Source organism: Dromaius novaehollandiae, chromosome 1, assembly GCF_036370855.1.
Source record: "Dromaius novaehollandiae isolate bDroNov1 chromosome 1, bDroNov1.hap1, whole genome shotgun sequence".
Taxonomy (NCBI): Eukaryota; Metazoa; Chordata; class Aves; order Casuariiformes; family Dromaiidae; genus Dromaius; species Dromaius novaehollandiae.
The window spans coordinates 74,919,322-74,945,557 of NC_088098.1; the positions used below are offsets into that span (position 1 = coordinate 74,919,322).

A 26,236-nucleotide genomic window follows, 5' to 3' on the forward strand; every position below is an offset into this window, starting at 1 on the left:
TTGTCGAAGCCTCTGTGGCAACACTAGTGTGTGAACTCTTTACCAAAGGGTGGGGAGGCTGGTTTGGTGCTTGCCCTGAGCGCAGGGCTGCTTCTTGCTGGAGGACTTGGTCCTGCTGTAGCTGTCCGGGGGTTTAACAGTGCTAATAACGTACTGCGCAGCACTGCCGAAGTCACTGCTCGTTGCTTTGTCTTTGAAAGAAAGGGCGGTAGGGACATATGAAGTCGCTGTCGGCAGCAGGCTTTGCTCAGGCTGTGCCCACCTGCCCTCGCAACCCCCTTTTGGGGTTTCCCGCCCTTTTGCCACCCCAGGGCGCACACTCAAGGAGGGCAGCTGTTAGTCCAGGTCTGCCTTGAGGAAAATAATGTTTTCCATGGCGGAAACTAGCGCCTGGAAGCGTTTACACACAAACTGGGTGAGGGGAGGGACCCAAAGAAACATGGAATAAAGCTTTTGCGAAGGAAAAAGTCGTTTTCGTGGGGGGAACCGTCTGGGAAGGGAAACGTTTTCAAAGTTGGCTGCGTACCCTCCCTCCCTCCCTCCCGGCCTGCCTGCCTGCCTGCCTGCCTGCCTGCCAGGCCGGGCGCCCCCACCCGTCCCTGCGGCTGCGGCCCGCGGCGGGTGGAGGCCGCCCCTCACCGCCGGGGCCGGGGCTCGCCCGCGGCCTCCGGCACGCCGCTGCCGGGCTCCCTCACGCTGCGCGCCGCCGCGGGAGAGCGGGCGGCGGGGGGGCGGGACTGTCCTCCGGCGGAACCTTGGTCTCATGGCGGCTGTTTCCCAGCCGGCGCGGGAAGGCTTTGGGCAGGGGACGCACCGCCAGCAACGGTCGCTTGGGGGGAGCCGCGTGGCCCTGGCCCCGCCCCGGCGGAGCGAGGCCGATGCCGGGCGGTGACGGCGCTGGATACCGGCCCGGCCCCGCCAGGTCGGGGCGCCGGGCACTGGGGTGGTGGTGGTCTGCGTGGGGGGGACAGCACGGGGGGTCCCCTGTGCTGCCTCGGGGCTCGTCCCCGGGGGGAGGGGGGGAGCCGCTACGCTCAACTGCCGCTCCAGGTGTCGTTAGTCCCAGCCTTCTCCTTCATGACTTGTGCTTTCAGACCGCAGATCCGGCCGTCGTTGCCGCGTTACCGCTAACTGCGCGCGTCCCGAGCAGAGCAGACAGCCGCAGGGCCTCCCCGAGCGCCCTGTGCCGTTGGGAGCGAGGTCTCGGTGCTGCCGGAGCTGGCCGGAGGTAGCTTTGCCCGGGAGAGCGGCTCCGTTTTGCTCATGGCTGAGTGAAGAGGAATGCCGCAGAAGTGGAGGTTGGTGTTCCCGTAAAGGTTAATGCCGTGCCTGCTTGTTGCGCTAAATAACCGCAGATCCACTTAGTGGACAGAAAAAGGAAATGTCACTTAGTAGAAATCTGTGTCCTGCCCAGCCTGATGCTCTTGTTTTCATTCCACAGAAAATTAGCATCGGGGAAGAAAAAAACTATTTTTCAAGAGATTTCATTTCTTTTGAAAATGTTGAGTCTTATTTCATATATTAAACTCCTTGAAAAACCTCTTGGCACAAGCCAATCAAACTTTTGACCCGAAGTTTCAAGCTGTGAAAAGAATGTTTATTTCATGAATAGATGCTTAAATAAAAGTTATCTTCCTGAACAGGAAGAAAGGACGAAATGAGAGGGTGTTCTGATAAAACCTCCCAGTGTTTGGAACACAGACCAAGTTCCAATTCAGTGCTTTCAGGCGTATCTGGACTTGAGTGGGATCTGATCTGACTGCCATGAGGGAAGGTTGTTTAAAAGTAAATGTGCCAACCTTTTATTAAAATATATTAGGCCAGTATATTTTTTAAGGAAACCACTGCTGAGTCCTAATGCCTGGGTCCTCTGCCTTGGTAGGGTATGCTCACTGAAAGAAGCATTTATTACATCTGATTAGATAATGTGCAAGACTATTTACAGTTAATATCCAGAGCCATCATATGCATGGAGAAATCTTAAGTTTGCCATTTGCATCCATTTAGCTAATACAATATGGTGGTAATTGCTGCCACTTACTCACTCAGCTTTGGCTTCCCGGAAAGTCACTTCAAGCATTATAGAGATAATAAGGTCTAAAATGTTGGTACTGACAGCATCCTGTGGTGAGATGCTTACTTTATTAATTTTAGCAAGTTACTGATGTATTAAGCCATTACTGAAGTGGCTGGCTTTCTTGAGGATTGTTTCCCAAATATATCACAGGATGAGGTTATGATGTAATACAGTATTTTTCAGAGTAAACAAGTTACACTTCACGTGTTACTTTTGCATTGTGAACTCTCAGTTTTCCCATATGTAAAGAAATCTTGTTCTCTAGATTTTTGAATGTTTTGCTCTTAATAAGTTATTGTTCTGAATTTTGAATATGCTAACATTCTTTGGATGATAGTATTTTTATAGGATATGGTCAAAGAAGTAAGGGAGCATGAACAAAATAAACATTACAAAACCCCCAGTTTTTTTACACTTGAAAAGACGTTTTGGGTGCATTTGCAGATCAGATCTTTGTGCATTTTCTCAAACGTCCCTCTAACATATGTTTTTTTTGTCAACTGCTGCTTCCAAATTAGATTTCAACGTGTGAACGTGAGAGCTGGTAAGAAGCTGTATGAGCCACAGGGTCTGGCAGAATGCTTGTTTGGAGGATTAGGGTCTGCAGTCTGCAATCTCCACAACTGCAAACTAAGATATACTTCAAAGCCAAACAGAAAATACATCCTTATAAAGAAACAAAACCAAGAATTAACGTAATGAAACTTGGGGATTTCTTATTGATATGGTAGCCAAATTCTCTTGCCAAGATGCAGTACTTTGAATGTTTTAAATTTAAAATGGCTTGAGAAAGTTGTTGGAGGGAGACAAGACCTAAAAGAAGGCTTCTTACGCTTTGAGGTTGTTATAGCAAGATGGTATTTTGGATCTTATCCCGGTGAAGGAGCTTCTTGCAAGAAGGAGGAGTTTTATAGCAGCTCACTAATGCAGCATAGAAACAGAACAGAGACAAAATAAAGCCAATAAAAGATCTGTACTGTATGGATTTCAGGATGGTGAGATGAAAATCTAGGATTACCTGCATACTTTCTGTTAAATTGTGAAATGAATGAGATCCGATTCTGATTATTTAGGTACCATCTTTCTGTTTTTATATATTTAATATATCATTTTTTCAATGTGAAGCCCCAGGCAAATGTTTCTGTGGTTTGATGGACCTGATGAAGTAACAGACACAATTGTAATGCTGATGATAAGATGATGATAACTTACAGGGTTTTGCAGAGAGAATCTTAGCCTTTTGTCTTAATGTTTTTAGCACATGTGTAAACTAGCTGTACTATAGAAATGGGAGTTGTTAATTAGCTTTATAGTTGTAATAGTCTTCTTCTACATAAACACTAAATGATACCTGCTTATCTTTTGGAAAGAAGTAGAGGGGTTTTTTTTCTGTTCACATCATGTCTATAATGTTAAGAGCATTTGGATTTTTTAATATAATTTATTGTAGCAAAAACAGAGTAGTTGTTTAGGCTAAACAGAGTTGTCCTTCAGAACACAAAATGCTCTAAAATCTGTATGTATAGGAACTGTTCTAAAAGTGTCTGATATCACAAAGTTGGTTTGGTTTAGAATCATGTGTAGAATTGCTTTTGTAGGGGGAAATTTTTTTCTTTAATGAAATGTTAAACATAGCATTTTATATGTCAGTGTATTTTGGGGGAAGAACAGATATTATTCTCTTTCAAGCCAGCTATAGTCATGCAAACTTACTGGTACAGCGGGGTCCCGTAGTACTCTTCTACAAAAATTTGTAAGATCTCTATGATTTTTCAGTTCGTAATCACTTTTTGTTCTTTCTTTAGTGGGTACTGTCTAAAAAGTGCAGCTTTCTGCTTCATATGTCAGAATCTGCTGAAATTGTGGGAAAGATGAATGAATTCATGGCATTCTTTTGTTTCAATTTTGGAAATTTACAGGGCTAGCTGTTTGCAAACCATAATAATGTATAAATGTGATGGAAGTAATATTTCAAAAAAATATAAACTTAGAAAAAATGCCTGACAATTCTAGGACACATCTCAACCGGACTAGGTGTCATTTCAAGTGACAATAGAGATGATAAATAAGGTTTTATTTAAAATACTTTCTGACAAATCATCTTTTATATTTATATGGGCCGGTGAAATAACTAGCTAGCTGGCAGGGGGCTCTCGTGGCCTCATGGCTGCAGAAGTCTGGTTTCCTCAAACTTGGTTGAACAAACCAATTATACAGCTATGTGGGTTCAGTGGTCTTAATAGGAGTAGAAATGTTCAGTAGGAATTTTTGATATGAAGACATGAATATTTCATCATTGACCTTTAAGGGATGTAATGGTTTTCTGATAATGGAAGAGTTACCTGCTGTAAACAATTTTCAGGAAACAAATTCATTTAACTAAAATGAATTAATGTTTCTGTGAGTATGGTAAACTTTGTTTTGAATTTAGACACAGATGTTTTTCAGCTGTGTGAATAGCCATATCTCCACTAGCTTCAAAATGGCAGTTGGCTGAACTAAATGGAGCTGTGCTTGTTTACACTCATAATTTATCTGCTTCATTTCTGTTAGTATGTTGCTTGAGGTATGAGATAGAAATTCTTGTTTTTAAAATATTCTGTAAGAATAAATTGAAAATGCTGATGGCAATAAATACATCTGTTTTTAATTTTGGCCTTTTTTAAGGTAGATGCATTAAGAATTATTGACCATCTTTATTTTGCTTAGGGCTCAGAGATGGATTCATCAGAAAGATCAACAATTAGAAGTGAACAAAAATCCAGGTAACTAAGTGTTGTGAAGGTTATTTTATAAAACTGTTGATGGAAGTTTGAAAAGATAATTGAAATACATTATTGAACATTGGATATGAGAATGGCATCATGCTTGAAAACTTGAAAGGGTCCTCTGAAACGAGTTTCTCCAGTGACCATGTGCTTCATACTCAGTTGAACTGTTTGTGAGGAATAAATAACATGCTTGCCTAGAGGAAACAACTTGTGCTGAGTGTAACAGGAAGACTTGGGGGATTATCTGCAACAATTTTTTTGTAGATATTAGCAAACTTATCTACATGTTTCTTAATTGCTGTGTCTGAAGCCATTTCAAGTTAAACATTTCAACTTTTGCTAAATAGTTTCAAGATACTGTGAAATAAGAGATTTAAAACATCCATATTGCTGGATTAACAGGCGTTAACAATAAGTAATTTTTAAAGTCAAGTGAATTCTAAGGTTCTGTATAGTAATACCTTGTTTATGTACAGTTATTTGTATATATGGTTTGAATGTATTTTTCACTTCCTATCCTATAGCAAGAATAAATGGGAATAAAAGATGGGGTTTTTTTCTAAATAAACAAAAGTTTGCTTCTTTGAAATATTGCAGATTTTCCCTTTGAAATAGTTCTTAATTTCTAGCACATGCATATTTACTAAATCATTGGGCAGTCCTTATTACAAGAATATACTGCTTTTTTTAAAAAAGTTCAATTGAAATGGTTGTTGGATAGCTGAGTGGACTGATAATTAGTGATTGTCAATTTGGTTCTCCTTAGGGGTATTAATGATTTAAAGTTGTTGCCATCTTATAGCTAGTTAAATTAGTTGTTTGCACGTAAATCTGTTGGCCATTTTAGACAAGTTAAAAGTGCACTGTTTTTTTTTTTTTTTCCAGTTTGGGGAATGTTGTGAACTGCTGCTAATGCCATAATTCTTCTGTATAGAAATGGAGGACCCAATTCCTTTGGCTCTTTAGTTTTGAACAAGCATTAATAGTTCATACAGACTTCTTGCGTCAGGCATGAGATCTTCAGACAAGATAGAAGCACTGTAGAAAATAAAGATTTTTGTTTTGTTTTTAAGAAAATTCTTAAAAAGTCTAGTAAGAAGGCAGCCTCGAGACCTTCTTCTGGTAATTGGAACTGGAGTAAGTGCTGCAGTAGCACCAGGAATCCCAGCGCTGTGCTCCTGGAGGAGCTGCATCGAGGCTGTCATTGAAGCAGCTGAACAGCTGGAGGTGCTTCATCCAGGAGATGTTGCTGAATTTCGTAAAAAAGTGATCAAAGATAGAGACCTGCTTGTAGTTGCGCATGATCTCATCAGGAAAATGTCACCAGTGAGTATATTTGTAACTTATATCAACTTCTAAAATTATTGCATGTTTTTAGTGTTATCAACTAAAATTCTCATCAGCTTTCTAAAGCTGGAATTTTTGCTGGGAGGGTGATCTAATCACTGTACATTTTGGAGAGGCAGAAAAGTACTTGTTTTTAATTGATTTTTAAATGGTGACTTACAGTCAATGCTTTCATCAGTGGGATGGTTATTATTGTAGGACAGAATGGCCCTTTAGAAGGTAGAGAAATCAGGATGTTAATTTATAAGGTACATTATCTTTAAAAAGAACTGTTATTTTATTAAACATTTAAAACAGCAAGTTTTACTTTACTTACTCTAGCAATCTGATCTGGCACTGTTTACAAGTGACATCAGGACTCAACTGAATTTTGTCAGGAATAAAATGTAGGGTGATTGAGATGACCTTTGTAGGTAAGGTTTTGCAACTTCAGGGTAAAATACAGATAAAGGGTATATATGCCTATATAAATATAGGTAAAAGATACATTTTACCTTTTAGTATATTGCCAAAGTAGAAGTACTGTCTCTATTCCTGCTGTAAAAGTGATGATTATTATTTACTCAATATATGATTTCTGGTCTGGCTGAAAACTGTTGGAAAAGATCACACTTCTGTCATAATTAATGCAAGTAAGAGTCTTAGACTGTTAAAAGATTCTCAGCAATGTTGCCCTGAACTGAAAGAGGAATTTATAGCTCTGCTGGCTCAAACTAGAGATATCCTGAAAATAGTGGTAGACCATGACCCTACTGATAGCCTTAGATCCCATAAGCTTATCGCTGCTGCAACTCATACTTCACTGAAGTCCATACATGCTCAGTTTCTGAACCAGTGATTTTTAGGTTCCAGAGATGTTCAGATTGTATTAACAGTTTTGCCAGGTCTTCTAGTTGAAATAATTATAGTGATGTACATACTGCTAAGTTGTAGGATGTGTTCAGCATTTCAAAATACATGGTAAGAGTTTTTTGTACAGAAAAAAGTATAATAACTGGTTCCTTTTGGGAGGAGTCTGCATGTGTATAGTTAAGTTTTGCAGCAGATAAAAAGACGAAGACACTTTTTTATCCATCAGAGAGCAAAAGAAGAAAAAAAATCTCTAGTAGTAATATTCCAGTCTCTGAAACTAGGGAATGATAATGTTAGCATGCTAACTACTTTAAAAACAAAAGAAGCATATTGAGAAAAGTGATGTTTCCATGCAGTTATGCCAGTAACCATATTGGGCTTGTAAACAGATTTCTTGTATGTGTAAAACAATTGGATGAATAGGAAGCTTGTACATTTTACAGAATTGTTATGTGTTCCTGTCTGTTTCAGCAGATATGCTGGGTAAATGCAGCCTGTGCTTTTAGGAAAGTGCACCCTAATGTTTGTATAGAAGTGATAGGGTGGGGAGATTTTAGTGTAGCAAAATACTGCAGAGATTTGCTTGATTGTACTTGTTCTACAAGCTTTTTTTCAGAAAACTAGACTATTATTTTGAGCTATATAAATTGTAAGCAAGAACACGTGAATAATTTGAAATTATTGCTGACGTTTCTATGTATTCAGACTTTTGTGTTTTATATACTATATGAGCTCTCAAAAACTGTTACACAGTTTCCCTTTAAAAGCAAAGCTTTGGCATTAAATAGGCAAATGCTGTGGGTTTTCCATTGAAGCCAACTATAACGGTGCACATGATCCTTATGAAGTGTTCATCTGTTTTCTTTTTTCAGCGTACTGGTGATACCAAGCCCAGCTTCTTCCAGGACTGCTTAATGGAGGTGTTTGATAATTTAGAACAACATATTCAGAATCCTATTGTTCTGCAGTCAATCCTAAGACTAATGGAGAGAGGCACAATGGTCCTGACTACAAACTATGATAATTTACTTGAAATATTTGGTCAGCAACAGGGTAAACCTATGGAATCTTTAGACTTGAAAGATAAGGATAAGGTATGATGAGAGCAGTAAAAATGTTCACACTTCTCATAAGAGAAGGCAGTTCTTATACTTCATTGGAAAATTTTTCTCTGTTTAAAGAAAACTGTCAACACTTCTTAATTTGTAAAGCATGTCTATAAACTAACACCAAGTAGATGGTATCTCAGTGTCTGTTTGATAAACTGTATCAGATAATTCAGAATAAAGATTTCAGTAACACATTTATTAACCACTCCACTCCCCCTTGCCTCCCTGGAAAAAGAAAAACAATTTCATCCACTTAAATGAAGTAACTGTTACAATCACAAATATGATTTCACCTAGCAGGTAATTAATTTGCCTGTTTGTACCTTTTCTGTCAGCTTTGCTAGAACTTGCTTCTTGCTTGAAAACCTGTTTAGACCAAAAATCCCAAAAGATCTTCAGTATCTACAATCACTTCTTTATTATAATAATTTAAAATAAGTTATGCAAGTAGTAATTATAATAATCTCTTGCTGCAGAAAAGTTTAAGAGAAGTCACTTTTGCTTTAGGTGGTTTTGTATGTTAGGGCAGCTATATGTTTTTGCAATATCTCAATAGTATAGTATAATGCAATATGCATGATTTTCCTTAGGTTCTTCAGTGGGCGAGAGGCCATATAAAATATGGAGTTCTGCATATTCATGGCTTGTATACGGATCCCTGTGGAATGGTCCTAGATCCTTCAGGATACAAAGATGTTACTCAAGATCCTGAAGTAATGGTTAGTGTTACCTTGAAAATTTTTACTGTGCTTTGCCAAACTGTTTTCTTTTAGTCACTGCATATGTATTACTTCAGGCTAGGGTCTTGTCAGATCATGCAGATTAAATAATTGGGACCCAGATAAAATGGTAGTATTATTCAGGAAGCCATCTATGTTGCTGGGGCAGTGTGCCCCCTTGTAAACTGCTTCTTGCTAAATCACAATCAAAATCCCCAGTTGTATCTTATAGTTCTGAAGTTCTTTGTATTTATCTCAAGAATATTGGCCACAACATTGCATTTCAAGTTCTGTGTGGATTACAAATGTGTATCCAAATTCTGTCAGCAGTTCACTGTGTTAGTTAACTGATGCTAGTACAAGGATTTTTCACCACCTGGTTGCTTGGATGCATTTTTTCAAAGGCTTAAGTTGTTACGAACTCTGGATCCTGGACTTAATGTCATGTCTTAGGTATTTTGAAAAGTCAAACATTTGGTCAAGAATATTAATTTTCCTTATTTACAGATCAACCTAACAGGAGCGTACTATTCCATCATTATTACTGTTTCCATGTAAAATGCCCTTACTGGGAAAATTTACGTATTTATATAATTTTGGACTGTGACTTTGATTTTTCAGTATACGCGTTTTTGTGGAATCATTACTCAAGGCACATCAGTTTGTCCTGATTCTAACAAATCCTTAATTCAGTTTAATATTGATGGTTGCTCTGTTCTTGTTTTTAAAAAAGCCAGACATATTTCAAAAGTTACCATTTTTGCCTTTTGTTTACTGAAGCAAATAGTTTATGTTATTCTCTTGTGTGTTTAAATTTCTTAACAGGAGGTTCTTCAAAATCTGTATAGAACCAAGTCTTTTTTGTTTTTGGGCTGTGGAGAGACTCTGCGTGATCAGATATTTCAAGCTCTTTTTCTTTATACTGTAAAGAATAAGGTGGATTTAGAACATTATATGTTGGTGCTTAAAGAAAATGAAGACCTCTTTTTTAAGCTCCAGGCAGATATGCTTCTGCATGGAATAAAAGTAGTGTCTTATGGGGACAGCTTTAAACAATTTCCAGAGTATGTACAAGATCTGACTGCTCAAATCTGCAAGCAGAGAAGTCCAGGTAATGTATTCTCTTTAATTAGAAAACTTTGATTATGTATGTAGCAGGATTCTGTATTTGAATAATCAGCAGTTGGCCTGAGGTGTTCACCCTATATGTAGCTAGTGGTAGGCCTATGCAAGATCTCTGCTTATGAATGGCATGCAGAGTTGGAACATATGACAAAACTTCAACTGGATATCTTTCTTTAAAGTTTTGAATTCTTGTAAATTTAACCTTTAATTCTGAATTTGTCTTTTTATTGATAGTATTTGGTTACTTTTATTTATGTTTACTTTTATTTACGTATATTTTTTTTTGTCTGGACTAATCCATTCAGTATCCAGTATCACATTATGTGAAATGTGAGATGTCAGTAAGAGGCTGGAAGAACCAAAAGAATTAACTCATGGGATCATCTGAGTGAACCAAAATATTTATAATATGATTAAGCATAGAGTGGGAGAATGAAATCTGAAAATCTTGAAGGATGTAAATAGTACACCCAGTGGCATTCAGCTTTACACAGACTAACGGAGTTAAAAACTGAGTGGATAAAATAGAAGAGACTGTGAAGTAATCTTTCATTTGTGAGAGTGAATGCCATTCTGTACAGGGCAGTTCATACTAGAATGGGAAGTAACTCAGTATCTATGCTGTATGTAACAGTTCTGCCCTGAGAGGGAACTAAATTGTACCAACCAGATTTCTTCACTCAATTTGTCTTCTTGCATCCTGAGGTCTCTCAACTCATAAAACCTCTTAGGAGTAACAATAGAGTTTTTATACAAAAAATAGGGAAAAATGACAACTGTGTTGAAAAAAGGGAGGGAGATTTCTTTAATGCTCTCCCAGCAAGGACAGTTCTACTGTGGGCTGTCCAGAGAGTTGAGGAAAATAAAGAGAAAATTACCTTAGGAAGAATATTACTTCACAGCACTTTTTGATCTACAAAGTCAGTGGAATTGTTTTGACTAAAATTCTTCCAAAGTGGTGCATAAGTGGAACCTTCTCCTTGCCCTCCCACAAAAGAAGATTGCAGGTGACTGCCCAAATTATGTAATGATTTCTGTAAGTGGATTAAAACTACATTTAGACCAGATTAAGAGTTTTTCATTCATGAAGGCTAGAAAAATTAATGCAGTGTTTAGGTTGGAGAAAGTTTGTCTGCTGCACAGACACCTAAAAATAAGTTGGGGTGCAATACCAGACATTGATACAGTCAACCTCAGCCTACTAGTTTTGCCTTTGATATACTACTGTTTATTGAAACACTGTCAAGAACCTACTGGAGTATCCATTTTACTGAAGAACAGCCACTGATCTCAAAACAGCATGGAAGATGTATTTAATTAACCTCTAAATACAAAATAAAAAGGAGTATTATTACTGGAAATGACTGCAAGATTGTGCTGTAGTGCTGCCAAAGTACAGAGTCACAGAGTCACCCTCTTTCATTCAGTGAGATTACTCGCTGGCATAATACTTGCAAAAATAGGGACCTTACTCTGAATTCAAAATTTTGATCTCATTCGAAAGTCAAGAGCCCAACAAAACTGGACAGTGGCTCTTTAGGTTACCCAGCTGCTGGTTTCACTTTTTCGTGTTTCATTATTGTTTTGTAAAAGCAAGTGTCTCTGGACTTTCCTGTGAAGAATGTTTTTTAATCCTTGGTTTTTTTTTTCCTACTGTCAAACTTTTGGTGATTTCCTACTGTCTGTAAAAACACTTCTTCAGTAATTCTTTTTTTCAAGCTAGAGCTTATTTACAAACTAATGAGGTATAAGGTAGCATTATGAATTTAAACTTCATTTGTCTCAATCCTTCTCAATATCAGAAAATTTTACCTGTTTCCAGATTCCTGTAAATGGTGTTAGTCTGCAATGCCACTCTGCCTTTTCTGTTAAATACAGTACCAGAGTATATTGCCTGGCTGTTCTTGAAAGTAAGCTGAACACTGAATTTCTGGATAGCGCTTTGCATTAGTTTGCTTGCTTTCTTGCACAGAGTAGTTCACTTTACTAGGCTTAATATTAGAAAAAACTCTCTTTAAAGAAACAAACATGAAGAAGTTTGTCAGAAGGGTTATTTGAAAGAAATGCAACCTTGCCAATCTGGGAGTTAACAAAACGTATAATCCAACTTTTGGATGCTAACACTGCTGTTCCTGTCTCACCCTCTCTAGATGCTGATCGAGTAGAGAGCACAACACTGTTGGGTAAACCACATTCTTATTTTCTTAGAACAGCTTCATAATCTCTAGCAGGGATATAGTTTTTTATTTACAGAGTAATTAAATGATTATTATGCAGAGCCCTGATTTGGCTGTGAAAATATGCTTATCAGATTCTTTATTTACTTTCTCATTTCTTTCTACATATTAACAGATAACTGGGGACTTTCACCTGTCAGTAGAATAATAAATGACATAATGGAAAAGCTCCAGCAAATGTGTATGAAAAATGATTTATGTTGATCGGGTTAATCAAAACTAAGAATTCATGAACACTTATATTATCTTAAATTTCCAAACATATGTGGCTATTCTGAATGTTTTTCCTTAAGAAAGTGTAGAACAATGAATGCCAAACTTAAGCACATAGTACCAAGGATGAATTTTTTGTAAAGCATTGCTCAGTTGTCTTTGTGATACTTGCTGAAGTAGCAAAATTTGACTTGGAAGAAACGCTTCAAAAAATGTACTGCTAAGATGTTTGTGCTGTTGCTACAGCTAATATCAAGATTATTATGGAGAAAAATTGTGTAAAACAACCTTCTTTCATTATTGCAGGAGATACTTTAAAAAAAAATGAAAAAATATGAAAGGGCTGAGACTTACAGGCAGGTGTAAATTCAGAAAACACTTTTGTACTTCCAGTTAGATTTTAAGCTCCTCTGTTTCAGATGAGTTTGTAACCCCTTTTTCAGTAAAGTACAGTTGGGTATCAGTGATGAACAAGAAATCAAAAACTTATGCACAACTTGGTACAATTCCACTTAAAACTCCTTTACTACCTTATCCAATAACGCATTCCTTAAAAGTAGGCTTAGCACCTATTTTACTTGTATTTTGGAATAAGTAAAAACAAAAACAAAAAAAAAGAAAAGAAAAGATTCCTTAGCACAGATTTACATAATACTCCCCTGCCCCCAAATCTAGATTTTTTTAGGTGATGGACATGCTGATTTTAAAGGCATTTCCTTTCCATTATTTTTTACTGTCTATGTTTATTGTTTCTATATCAATAGTAGCTCATAGCAGGAATTCTGTTCCTCTGAATAAGTCTGACCCAGACTTTTTAAAGAAACATCTCACTTTTGAACTTGACAGGCAGCATCACACAAAAATAAAAATAATTTCCTTCTAGTTTTCTTCAAAAGGCAGCTGTATAACTAACTATTTCCTGTTTTATATATTAGTCCTAGAGCTCAGTGTTAGAAAGAGTTTGAGGTCACTGAACTGAGGGTACAGACTTCCAGTAGGGGTTAGTGTAATAATTCAGAATCCAAATAGAAGAACCTCAGTGCATCAGTATCATGTTTATTTTAGTACTGGATGCTTGTAATAAAAAGTACACAAAGCACATGTGAAAGAAATACTTTAATGTTGCTACATACAACTTTTTCCCTCTCTCTCCACAGGAACTTCATGTGTGGACTGTGCTAAAAGGAAGTTAAGAGAAAATGGCATTGATCCTCCTAAGAGAATCAAGCAATCAGATAATGGTATATCCACTATTTAATGAAAAAACAAAAACTTTTTGAAAGCAGATGTTTTACATGAGCATGGAAAGTTTTGAGCTATTTCCATGTTTTTAAGTGGATTAAAAATTGCGTATCTTAGCATTTTCTTTTCTAGGGATGTAAATGGGGAATGTATGTCAAGTTTGAGAGGCATACTAGTTGTTTTCCAGGCAGTTCCATACCACTAAAGCTGTATGTGCTGGGTCATTTAGAAGCAGATGCAAGTTTTACCTGGCTGTGCTTCAAGCCCATTGGAAGTCTTGAGACTGTTAAAATAGTACTGAGCTTGTATCAAGGTTTTAGTTTGGGTCAGGTGCTCTGAAGTCACAACACAGATGCTTGAATCTGCTTAAAAATGACTGTTGGCATACCTGAAGTTATCTGTTAGTAGCCTTTAAAATGATAGAATTTTTTCTTAGTTCATCAGCTGAACCTCTGCTGCACTGCATTTAGGCCACTGGAAGTTGAAATCTTCAGGGGTCTGTCAGCACAAGCTGTTTGCAAGATTCAGATCTAGAACTGTAAGCTGTTAGGAATTGCTTTTCTATGTTTATAGAAACCTTATCACAATAACATGCTTGTATTTATGCTTGTAGCAAGAGTATTCATTTTCATCTGTCAGTTTGTTTTTAAACATGAGATCACATGGGGAGAAAAGGATGTAATGGAAGAATACCAACAAAGACATACAGTATGTGCATTGGGACTTACTGACCTATTTGCTGTATATTTGTATGGAAATATCCTAGTGTTTGAACTGTAGAACATGCTGACAAAATCCCGGAGAAGAGGTATGGAATAGCTTTAATGCAGCAGAATTAAAATTGGTTAGTGTCTCATTATGTACCTGTAGATGATTTCTAGTGTGTAACTTTGACTTCAATGGAATTATTTAAACAGTTAAAGTTAGGCACCCTGTTAAGCATTTCTCCAAGGTAGTTACTTCACCTAGCATTGAGTTATTGTACTGAGTTATCTCAGCACTACCCCGACAGACTTACCGCTCCAGTTGTTAACACCAACACCTGATATCCTCTGAAATCTTACCAACTTTCACCATAGTGTCTGCAGGAGAGCATGTCCAGGGCCCTTCGTGTTCTGATACTGGCATGTTCATACCTGAAGATCCTGGAGGCTGCCCAAGTCAGGTTTCTCTAATTCCATCTGCAGTGGACTTGATCTGGTTGGTATGCCTTCTGAGGTCACACTGATTAAATGAGGTTTTGCATGCAGCGGAGGAGCTAGAGCTGTCAGATGACCTTTCTGTCAGAGTTGCAGCAGGTATGTGAACTCTTCACTCCCATGTCACAGAAGGAATTTCTGCTTGTTCTCTAGTATGCATGCATGCATGTATGCAAAACGAAATGCTTAAAGATGAAGTGAAGGTTTCTTTCCAGACTGATTACTACAGAGATGGTTAGATTTCTTTGTAGTGTGGGAAATCTTTGTCCCTGTTCTGAAGTAGGCAAAGTTCTGAAGATACTTTGCCTAGCTAAGCAATCTAAACGGTGCATGTGCACTGACTCCTCTATCTCCGAAGAAAATACTCCAGTTGTCTTTCAGGATCAACAGTCTGTACTTGGGCTTTAGTGTATGATAAAGCTTCTAAGGAGCTCAGTGTCAGGTCTTGAAGGCTAGGCTGTGTTTTATGAAGTTAAAAAGCAAAAGCAAAATGAGACTGAATATTGGCATACTCATATTCTCCCTTTGAGAAACTGTATTTATGCCATAGGTCCCTGTTAAAGATTAAGTCTCTTAGCATTGAGTACAGCATTATCTGCAAGATTCTAGCCTGTAAAATCTGCTTCTCTAGTCAGCATAAACTGGGTATTTTAAAAAGTGCTAAGTTAAGCTGCTGTTTTCAATGCTGATGTATCCACTTAGAAAATGTAAGCTGACATAAACTGCAGCTCCATTCGCCTGATGGATTTTGCTATTACATTGTTCTTTTTTATAACCCTGATTATTGCAATTATTTGAGCCCATTCCTAAAGTCACATAGCACTTTATCTTGTGCTTGGAATCAGATTTCCATTAGGAAATCTCATCCCTGCCCTTTGGTCCTTATGATCAGCTTATACCAAGCACTGGAGGTTCTTCAGTTTTGTAAACACTGCTGAACTGGAACTTGTACAACAGCCTTTCCTAACTGAAGTGCCATGTATTTGCACTCTGAAAAGCAGATGAGTAATCAATTTGTTTTAATTCATAACATGCATTAAGAAGGAGTCTACAGAAATTCTTCAGTGTCCCCGCCCACTCTACAATCAAGGAACTGCTATCATCTACATACATTTCAGCCATCTTACGAACAGCATTGCCTTGCAGCTACCTCAGGGATTAAAATAGAATCAAAAGGGACAGAATCTGAAACTTGGCTGTTCCATTTGATTCATGTTAAAAGTAACTTGTTTTAAGGCTCTGTTCAAATTATTACCTGAATAAGGTGAAAGAATTAACCATATAACTAGAGGTATATAAGTGACGTTTACTGGTTCTACTGTAAATTTCTTTTTGTATTTTAATTCATTATTATTTTTAAATGGGAGTAAGATACCTACTGAACACACAGTCCTTTTGACCACTATCATATTTTGCTCAAGCTGTGAAATGAAGTTGGTAGGGTGTCTCTGATAATATATGCTATTTTAATAAAATATTTAAATCCAAAAGTGGGCCATTCTTGTATACCACATAAAACATGCAGTTAATACTTTTCTTTACAGACTGTTCTTTACAGTATTTCTATATTTCAAGGGGGTATTCTTAGTAAATGGCTTAAAAACAAAACAAAAGAAGAACTATACTCACAATACACAGGCTAGCATGAATCAAGATCTCTGTGGAAAGCAGGAGAGGCTGCCCTTCTATTCATCCTTCACACTAATACACAAATTTTCACCTCTGCCAGTGGATTCTGAGGTCAGGGACTGATACTAAGTCATGATGCACATTCAGAGTAAATAATTTTATTTAAGGAAGTGTGGCAGCAACATTAGTATTTAACAAACATTCATCTATTGTTAAGTAAGTGGAGACATTTATGTTGTTAACATGTTCCTATAGGAATACTTCATCTATTGTTCACATATGTCCTTACTTACGCAGTAGCACCAGATGATGTCCAATGTTATTCAGTTGTGCACAACAAGCACAGTACAAGGAACACATTACAAGGTATAAGCACAGAAGTCTGGTGGCCTAAAGGAAGCTAGTATGTGAACATATAATGTAATTCTTTAAACAAACAAAATAAGCAACTCCCCCCCCCCCCCCCCCCCAAAAAAAAAAACCCTCTTTAACATATACCAAAGTGAAACACAGGCCAGATTAAGAATGATGTTTGAGAGAGCTAGAATCACTTAGCCAACCTCATTATCTTTGCTTCTTAGAGGGAGCACAGCTATCAAAAAATGTCACTGTACTAGGACAGCTGTGGTATAACAATCTTAACTACAGACTGATATAAGATACTTTTCTTTGAGGTTGCCACCTGTATGGCATGTGACTCCCACTTGTTTTGCTCTTCCCAATTTTGTGTGGGATAGAATACCTTAAAGGTGGAATTCTTCCAGGTTATATCACTCCTATGGAGATGTAGCATGAGCTTTGGTAAAATTAATTAGTATTTTCCTAAGGTTACAGTGGACTACTAAAATCTCACTAGGCATCACAAAGCCATGGAGGACAACAGCTAGATTGCAGTACCTTGTTTTGCAGAACAGGAAATACCTTATCTGAAGGCAAATTTATGCAGGTGCCACCTAAGAGAAATTTTGAAAGGTGTTGGCAACACTGCAACTATAGCTAAAGAATTTTTTCTTCCCCAAAAAAAAAAAATCTGTTTTATGTGAACCTGTTGTCCTTTATCTTAAGGCAAATAAACAGTTGAAGAGAAGGCTTTGCTTATCAGAATATATGTGCTTCAATAAAAAGCTTTGGCACGCTCTCATTTGTAACAAAACTGTATCAATGAACACTAGTTGATTCTTTCAAATTTTACAAAACTGCTTTGTTTGAAAGAGAGACATTTCTCTGTCAACCTTTAACACCGCATTCAAACTCAGACTTGTCACAAAGTCAACTATAAAACAGTTCTTGTTATTTTCATGTGGCCCTGAAATCATCCATGTTTTGTTCCAATCCAGAACTGTGTGTGTACTCTCTTCTTTCATGGTCATCCATGTCTGGATATTCAGTAAGATCCAAAGTCAGCACTCGACTGAACATATAGTCATCATGCTGAGAAGAAGGATCACACAATTTAGAACATTTCTGTTACTTGAAATAAGCATTTCATAACTCACCACGAAATACAATAATAAGCTTGAGTCAGCCAAAGTGATCTGCTAGCCAAGTCATTATCTATGATTACTTCAGAAAGCAAATAAAGTGGTTCAAAACCAACAGCAGTTATGTACATAATGATTAACTGTAGTAATTCTTAAGGTGCAAATCAATACTTTTAACAAAAAACAGTTTGTATTATCTAACAAAATTCTGAGTAGTAATTAATTGTTACCTCTGGACACACTCCAATCAATGCATCCGCTTTGGAATAAAACTCTTCCTTTAAAGAAATAACTATCATTTGAATCTGTTCATGTGCCTGGTCTCTAATGAAACTTGATACCTTTGGAGAGAAACCAAATATTTCAGTAAGTTAGTTCTGGCAGACTTAAACCACACCATAATTACTATAATTAGGGAATGATACAGAAGGAACTGAATTACGTTAACAGCAGAATTCAGTAATTCTATTATGAAATGAGCAGGATAAAATGAGGAATGAAACAGTCTAAGACAGCTACTTCACATGTTCTTAACACAACCCCTCAGATTTGCCCCTTTTTAAAAATGTGTATGAAAACAATCATTCACTCCAGTGAATAAGGTTACAGAAAAATATCAGTGCCAATGAAAAATATTTTACTTAATATAATTTGCAGGGTAGGTGAAAATTCTTGAGTAAGAAGGAAAAAAAAAGTGAAATGGCTGTTACTGGTTGTATGCTAAGATTTGAAATACACGTTTTGCTGCAAGCAGAGAGCAGTATTTTTTTCATTGAGCTGCAAAGTGAAAGGCATAGAAATTAAGCTAATAAGTGGAAGCTAAATAAGACAACATCCCACAATGGAAATTAAATGCTGAATAAAGAAAGAACTGTATTTTTTAAGTTAAGAGTTTTGTCTGTACAGTTTTATCTGGTACATATGATGGAAGGTAACTGGAATTAACCAGTTACAAAATTAACTTTCATTTAAGTTGTTAATTTGAAGGTGTAATTAAATTGTTGGAAACTGCTTTAGTGAATTCTTAAACAGAAAAAATGGAAAGAAGAATACTATTTAGTTCTAAGCAAATTCTCTGGATACCAGTAAGTACTAGCAACATATATTTCCAAATGGTAAATTATACCGAGTATATCATTTTCCTCAGTTGCAGTATTTAATTCCTCTGTCTGAAGATTTTGATACTTTCCAATAATAGGTCATCTTACAGATAAGGAAAAAGATGTGAAAGTGCAGGGAAACATTAAGTTAATTCTTCTTGCAGAGCATTGCCATTTTGATTTTGCTCATGCTAAAATTTAAGACATTTGTCATACATGCTTAAAGAATAGTCTGATTGTCCTTCCAAGAAGACCTAGATAAGTGTTCAAGCTAATTAAAGATTTTCTTAGGCTATCACTGATTTGTCCCCAAGTCGTGTAAGCTGATTCTCTAGCTATATTAGAAGTAACAGGCCATATCACAAGCTTCATGCTCCTTGCTGCTCATATGAAAAAGGCAGCCTTTTTAGCAATTAAGTCCCCTCCCCTGCCCCAACCCCACACTGGAAGTATTTTATTATATTTTATTACTGTAAAATACATATGATCTATAATACAGAGAGCTATATAACATATATGTAGTATTGTATATGTTTTATTATGGGAGCAGAAGATAGGAAGAGAACTGTGAAAGGGGCACTAAATCAAATAGGAAATTTTGGGCAGTGGCTATGCACCTGTTATGCTTAATCTGTAATAAATACAGGCATCTTCAGCAGAAGGTTACAAAAACAGGCAGAAGCCCAATTCAACTTCATAGCGATAAGCTCAACAGGAATGCCAGATTGGATTGGTGGCAAGAACTGAACTAAAAGTTCAATGTAGACTACTAAGGCAATTTCAGGGTTAACCCTGCTGAGTAATATAATTGGAGTTTGATAACTCTTTGGCATAAGAGAGTATTTCTGGATTTTTGTAAGTACACATTAGACCAGCACTTAAAACATTTATACTCTCTACATTAATGTTCTGTATTCTCTTGAATATACAACTTACAAACATGCATTGTTGTTGCTGATGCTTCAAATAAAATGATACTTTCAAACTGTAAAAATATTACAAATTGAAAGTTACAAGCCTAGAAACTGAATGATGGAAGAGCTGCTATAAGTATCTTTTGAAAACACTTCGTGTGGTATGAATGTGATTTGTACCTGAAGTAAATTGATCAGAATTATGATAGGTTTTAATTAAGAAATGAAGTTGCATAAAAAATTTGAGCCTTTTGGTTTATAGCATTCTGAAGAGGAATGCTGCTTAGTATATTCCCAGGTGTAAAGTGGACATCTCTTAAGTCATATGTGGCAGCAGAGCCCGCAACTTCTCACAAAGCTACTGGGGGTCAGCAATCTCTGAGAAGGAATTCTATCTGGTAGGCACAATGCATCTTCCTCAGCTCTCTACCGTAGAAGTACCCTCCAGCAAAGCTTGGTGTTTCACACAGTGAACTGTTAGAAAAAAACATCGTTTGTTGTTCATAAAACTGCTTTAATGAGTTAAGATCTACCAAGACTCACCTTACTATTAAGTTTGCTGGAAGCATAGCTTGGTCTTACTTTATGAAGAGAGAGGAATGTTTCCACAGAAAAGAATCCAGATAGCACGTGGAGATCTTTTTGATTCCTCTCCTAAATATGACCTCCTTTGGAAACTCTTCTAAGAGACTCATATCAACAGTTGCCAATCTTTATTGTTTGTATTCCATTCTATCATAATTTTATCATTATAGTGAACAGTTACTACCAAAGACGGAAAAAGAAATTGGGGGAGGGGGGAAAGAGTTCTTTTCATCAGGCAAGAATTAATGCAACAAAAATGGGAATGAATGATAGCCCTTAGCTGGTGTTCATTGAGATAAAATTATTTAGTAGGCCAAATCAAATAATTCCAGTGATAGAATGACTTGATTTTCAACATCCAGACACGTTCTTTTCTACTTCTTAGAGGTACAGGAACTTAGGGTGCTAAAAAACAAAAACAAACAAACAAAAAACCCACCAAACAAACAGAATCAGAAATTCACAGATGGACCCTCATGTCAGATTGCAACATGTACATTCATGTTGCGTACTTTCACACTCCTGACATTTTCTCAACTTTGCAATTTGGGGACTGATTAAAATACACAGTTAGAATTAAGAATTTAAACCTAGCCTTGGTCAAATACCTCAAAATAGTTACTGTCACAAATCTAGTATATTTTGAAATAGGTTAAAGAGTGTAATCAGTCTCTTTTCTCTTTATCCCAGCAATGTGTAGTGAAAAGTAACCATCCTTCTGCAAAAAGATACCATTACATTGTTGCAGATTAACAATAAAGTAAAAGCGATAAACTTACTTTATCAATGTTTGTGTTATCCAGGGCAGCATCTATCTCATCTAAAATAAAAAAAGGTGCTGGACGAAAACTGTAAAAGAAAATGCATTATTTTGCATGTAGATGCAAAAATGTTAATGTTAATAAACATTCTAAATACTTTGAGATTCACTTTATCTGTTAAGAAGAAAAGTAGTAATGACAGGGAAAGAATAAAGGATTTTTAGTCAGTGTTTGGATACCGTATTAGCATATTTTCAACATGTTTGTAAATACAACACTGTTTGTCTTTCTGCCACTTATGCAGCAATACATTTAGATACTGTAACATCTCTTTTAACCCATAGTATCTTTTACCTGTGTATAGCAAATACAAGAGCCAGAGCTGCCACAGATTTTTCACCTCCTGATAAACTATCCATTGGCATAAAGCGTTTTCCAGGAGCCACACAGTTAAAGTCAATGCCTTCCAGATAAGGCTCCTCAGGATTTTCAGGACTAAGGAATGCCTGGAAATGCATACATTTCATTATTAATAGTGATATTTCTAAAATCATTAAGATGGATGTTTTTAGATTTAAGTTAGGAGGTAGTGTTGAAACTGGTAAATTAGCTTCATTTGTAGGAAACACTTGTTCATCCATACTGAAGAGTAGCACTATAAAAATTCCCAGTAAATCTGTCCTTGCTAATGAAATATGACCCAGGAGGCTAATTAGCAAAAAATCGTTTTAGAAATAGCTTCACATATCTGTTATTAACATACTTTTAATTAACAAATAAACCTGATTTTATCACCTTTTATGTAATTACTTTTAATATTTTAAACCCTAGATTTAAAAAGTAGTTTTCACTTTTCTAAGTAAATACATTTAAAAATTTATCTTTTTTTGTGGAAGGTTAATTTTACAGAATCTAGCTTTAAGTTGCTACTGCATTTCATACTAGCTGGAGATGATTTTAACATACGTAGGCTTTCTGTATACTTTGTATAGTGATTCCCATGCCCCCACATTGGAAGTATTATTTTTGAGGAATGGGTATTTAGCAATCTGTTAAAGTAGTATGGATAAACTAGGCGGTACATGGTTTATTTTTCCTATTAAACAGAACAGTCTAATACAATCTCCTCCCCTCTGCACAAGTTGCTACAGATAAAAGAAAAATTTCTATAGTTTACTGTCTATTTCATATGGGTCCTGTCATGTCATAGATACAGTGAAAGAAAAAAATTTAAAGAAGCCTCTGTGGTAACTAGTTCTGGAGGCAAAATGTAGTGCTTGCAACATTGTTTTGTTAGAGGGATGCATATTCTCCTCTTTTTCTCTGCTAAGCATGCCTTTCATTACTATTGCAATGTTCTTCAAACTGTAAACATATCAAGTATGTGGCACAACTCCCAGTTCTGTGTCACTGCATATACCTATCTAAGAGGAAGTTTTCAGATGTATGGACACTGTAGCAGATCACTTAGAAAAATTATGTTCCAGATTACTAGGGTACATACATTCCTTGCTCTTCAAGATATGAAAGGAACCACATTTCTCTTTCCTATAGAGGAATAATGGAAAAGAACTGGTGCAGACTTCACCAGTGCATCTGTGTCTGTCCAACATTTTTGGGCAGTAATTTTTTTAAAGTACTTCTAAAACACAATGTGCTGATGAAATAAATTTAACTGAGCAAGGTATTCAGTGCACAGTCCTCTGCGTTAAGAATCTCTGGAAATGAAACTAACTCAAGCTATGAGAACTTCCCTATTTTCATGTTAAAAATGTTAGTCATTTAAAGAGTATCTGTTCAAGTCACAACCTAGCCCAAGCTAACCCCTTCCTTAGCTGACCAAAGCACAAACACTCCCACCACACACAGAGCATTCAATTAGCTTCCAGTGCAGTCAGACTGCTTCAGTTACTATGTCAGTACCTATTAGTTTTATCCTCTTAGCTAATTGCAGGCTAATCTCTCGGCCAGTTTACCACTATAGCTCAAGTCAAGGCATTGTATCACAGATCTCAGAAAGAAAGTACCAAACTACTCGTTTTCTGAAATGCATCTGGAAAATACTGATCAGCTTCTAGAGTGATGCAAAGTCAAGATCTGCCTAATGTTTAGTCTAGGGGAGGAGGTATGTTCCCAGTAATTTTGAAGACAGAAATGTTTTATTATGCAGTCCAACCTAGAAGCCAAAAATGTACATTTAAAGATACTTAAGGTGTTCATTGAATATCTGACTCTGAGGTAAAACATAAAATTTAAAGATTAAAAGGATGAGAGTTCAAGCCTGAACTATTTAAACATTTAATTAGCTACTGAATTTGATGTGACCAAAGTGTTTGGGAGTTCTCTTTTTATTTTAGGCATTAATAGAGATTAATACCATTGTGACACAATAAAGTTACTGAAATATTAAGTCATTGTTTTTATTTACTTAACAGAGTTATAAGAACCTCTAAAACCTCACATAAAATAGCACTGAAATACTGAAATAATAATTTCATTATGATTTTTAGATTTATTCATACTGATTGTTTTTTATTACTTGCTATTGCTATCACTAGATCTTTAAACCACTGTTGTTTTTAAATGAAGTACTGAAATATATTTCACACTTCTGTAATGATAATTTGCAAGTCTGCTAAATATGAAAAGTAAAACTAACCCAAACTATCAGGTTTCCCATTTGGTTAATAGTTCAGATGGCATTACTCTGTCTCATGTCAAACATGGTCTGGCATATTATCTATTCATCATCTGACTTCTAAAATTCCTAAGTCTCTATTACTTGTATAAATTTCTTCCTCAGGATTGAAACTGTCTTTGGAAACTAAAAGTACTACTAAGTTTTTCTTATCCTAGATAATAAAGCTTGGAGTAGGCTTTTTAAGCCAAGTACCTGAGAATATGACACACCTGAGCACTACTGTTTCTGCAAAGTTTCTTGTAGATCTGATCAATAGCTATGGAGGCATGCTCAAAACACTGGCTAAAAAGTTCGTATCTCCTTTTTTTCACCTGTTCAAATTCTTGCTTGCATATTCTGGCCTCCTTTCTGCTGGTCTCAAAAGCTATGAAAGAAATTACTGAAATTACTCCATAATAAGCCCCTAAGCAAATACACAGAACACATATGTATTGTGTACCATAACAAGTATCAAGGAATATATTTATTACAGGAAAAGGCTCTAATGCACATACAATCAGCATACCAATGAGTTTCCTTCCAGATTTCAACTGGGGGGCCCCAAAAGCATGAAGTTAGCATGTATTCAATCTCCTCAATGCCACATCCATCTGGTGCAATGAAAAAATAATGGTCCTTCCAGTTGTTTCTGTAATCTGGGTGTCTTTAAACAGCACCAGCATTTATCCATGGCTATAGCTTCAGAACTCCTTTTTGGTAGTATGTTAACATCTAAAATGCTCTTTGAGGACACCCAGTAATTCTGCAGTAATGCTTATGTCCGAGTTATTGACAACATGTACATGTTTCTTCAATTAAGAAAAAATAAACATTTTTATAATTAAAGTCAGCAGTAGTTTTCAGAAAATAAGTAAAAATCCTTTACCATGTCATTTGATCAAGAAAGCATCTTTGCGAAAGATAAATATGTTATAGCTGAAATTGTACTTCAAGAAAATATTGCAGAGTAAAGTATTTATTAATAAACTTGTTTACATATTATTAAAAGATGACTGAGGATAAGGACTTAGGCACAAAAAATACCTTAATACATGAAAGAAGGAAAAATAGCAGTGCCAGCCCCAGAAAGAAGATTTTTTAATTAGGGTGAGAACTCTGACAGTCACAAAAAAGATTAGTAAGAAAGATTCAGTGTTACCATCTATTGATTCTTGGAACTTGTCCCGAACAATCTGCAGTTTCTCTACTGCTCTTAGGTTTGGGGCAGCTGTCTTCATTAAAGTATTTTCTTTAGCTTTTATTTCCTGCTGAAGCTGGTTTAGATGAATCTCAATCTCTTTATCGGTCTCTAGCTCCTAAAGGAAAATACTGAAGTCATACAATTTGCTTTTGGGCCAAGACATTTCAACATATACAACAAATGGTCATGGCTTCTGAGAGATGTACCCCTCTCCTCAATTAGCTTTATTTGGAAAGACAACAAAACAAGAAACTCCACCTAGGGTTCTTAGTTCTCAGAATCAATTTACTGTACTAGGTCTTAAGCACTGTTCCACAAAACCTTTAAAAACTGAGTTCCCTTCAGCCTAGAAGTCTGGGTTAAAATACACCCTAGAAGGAGCTGCCTGCATTACTCGATTTGTGGAGAAAACTTTTCAGGATAGGTTCTTGAAAAGTTCTTCAAGCCAAGTTCCAATGACGACAGATTTCTACCTTGCTCTGTACCTAACCTTCATCATTTAGCTATTTTGCCTACAATGACTAAAAAGAAAAGAGAGATGAAAACTTCTGAGAAAACATGACCTGCTGGACCATTACAGAGGACAGTATTTCAAGTGCCATTCTCTGAAAATGAAGTGGTACAAACCCTTTGGCAACCAATCACTAATTTCCAGAATTGTGTGTCATAACCTGTACTGTTTGTTGAAACTTAAAGGCAGAAGGTAAAAGAGGAGGAAAAAAATCAAATTGTATTTACTATTTCTCCATTATATTTCTATAGCTGAGGTAAATTTTTTAATTAAATTTACTTATATGGGACCTATCAAAAAATCCCATGTGCTATATTAGCGCTATGTATGATGGCAAACACAAAACACACACACACACTCTTAGAATTACTAGTTTAAATAAGTTCTGTTTAAAGGCTAGGGTGAAAAATAAGGAAATAATTTCAATAAATAAAACAAAATAAAACATTTCAGTCTGTCTTAATTTAAAATTAGTTACCTATT

General features: G+C 36.5%; 2 protein-coding genes across 3 annotated transcripts in view; one reads left to right on the forward strand and one right to left on the reverse strand.

Moving 5' to 3' along the window:
- Positions 1-772: 772 nt before the first annotated feature.
- On the forward strand, positions 773-16,381 carry FAM118A (family with sequence similarity 118 member A). Of its 2 annotated transcripts, XM_026114083.2 has the most exons (9): positions 774-922; positions 1,095-1,298; positions 4,787-4,842; positions 5,922-6,174; positions 7,920-8,141; positions 8,747-8,875; positions 9,701-9,986; positions 12,151-12,183; positions 13,608-16,381. In XM_026114083.2, the coding sequence occupies exons 3-9, from the start codon at positions 4,796-4,798 to the stop codon at positions 13,706-13,708; spliced, it is 1,071 nt and encodes a 356-aa protein (XP_025969868.2). In that variant the 5' UTR covers positions 774-922; positions 1,095-1,298; positions 4,787-4,795; the 3' UTR covers positions 13,709-16,381. The 2 variants fall into 2 exon arrangements, with proteins under 2 accessions (XP_025969869.2, XP_025969868.2); XM_026114084.2 differs by lacking the exon at positions 12,151-12,183 and having other exon boundaries at positions 773-922.
- A 277-nt stretch (positions 16,382-16,658) lies between these two features.
- The window catches only part of SMC1B (structural maintenance of chromosomes 1B), a 38,543-nt gene continuing 28,965 nt past the window's right edge, over positions 16,659-26,236 (reverse strand). The window contains exons 20-25 of the mRNA XM_026114001.2: positions 25,201-25,357; positions 24,272-24,426; positions 21,716-21,867; positions 21,380-21,449; positions 18,232-18,342; positions 16,659-17,951 (exon numbers count right to left, since the gene is read on the reverse strand). Coding sequence (XP_025969786.1) covers positions 17,817-17,951; positions 18,232-18,342; positions 21,380-21,449; positions 21,716-21,867; positions 24,272-24,426; positions 25,201-25,357 — 780 coding nt within the window. The 3' untranslated portion in view covers positions 16,659-17,816. The remainder of the gene's footprint in view (positions 17,952-18,231; positions 18,343-21,379; positions 21,450-21,715; positions 21,868-24,271; positions 24,427-25,200; positions 25,358-26,236) is intronic.

Coding starts and splice junctions, on each gene's coding strand:
- FAM118A (XM_026114083.2), top strand. CDS start 4,796: ATGGATTCATCAGAAAGATCAACAATTAGAAGTGAACAAAAATCCAG. Junction 4,843..5,921: donor AGAAGTGAACAAAAATCCAG/GTAACTAAGTGT, acceptor TTTGTTTTTAAG/AAAATTCTTAAAAAGTCTAG. Junction 6,175..7,919: donor TCATCAGGAAAATGTCACCA/GTGAGTATATTT, acceptor TTCTTTTTTCAG/CGTACTGGTGATACCAAGCC.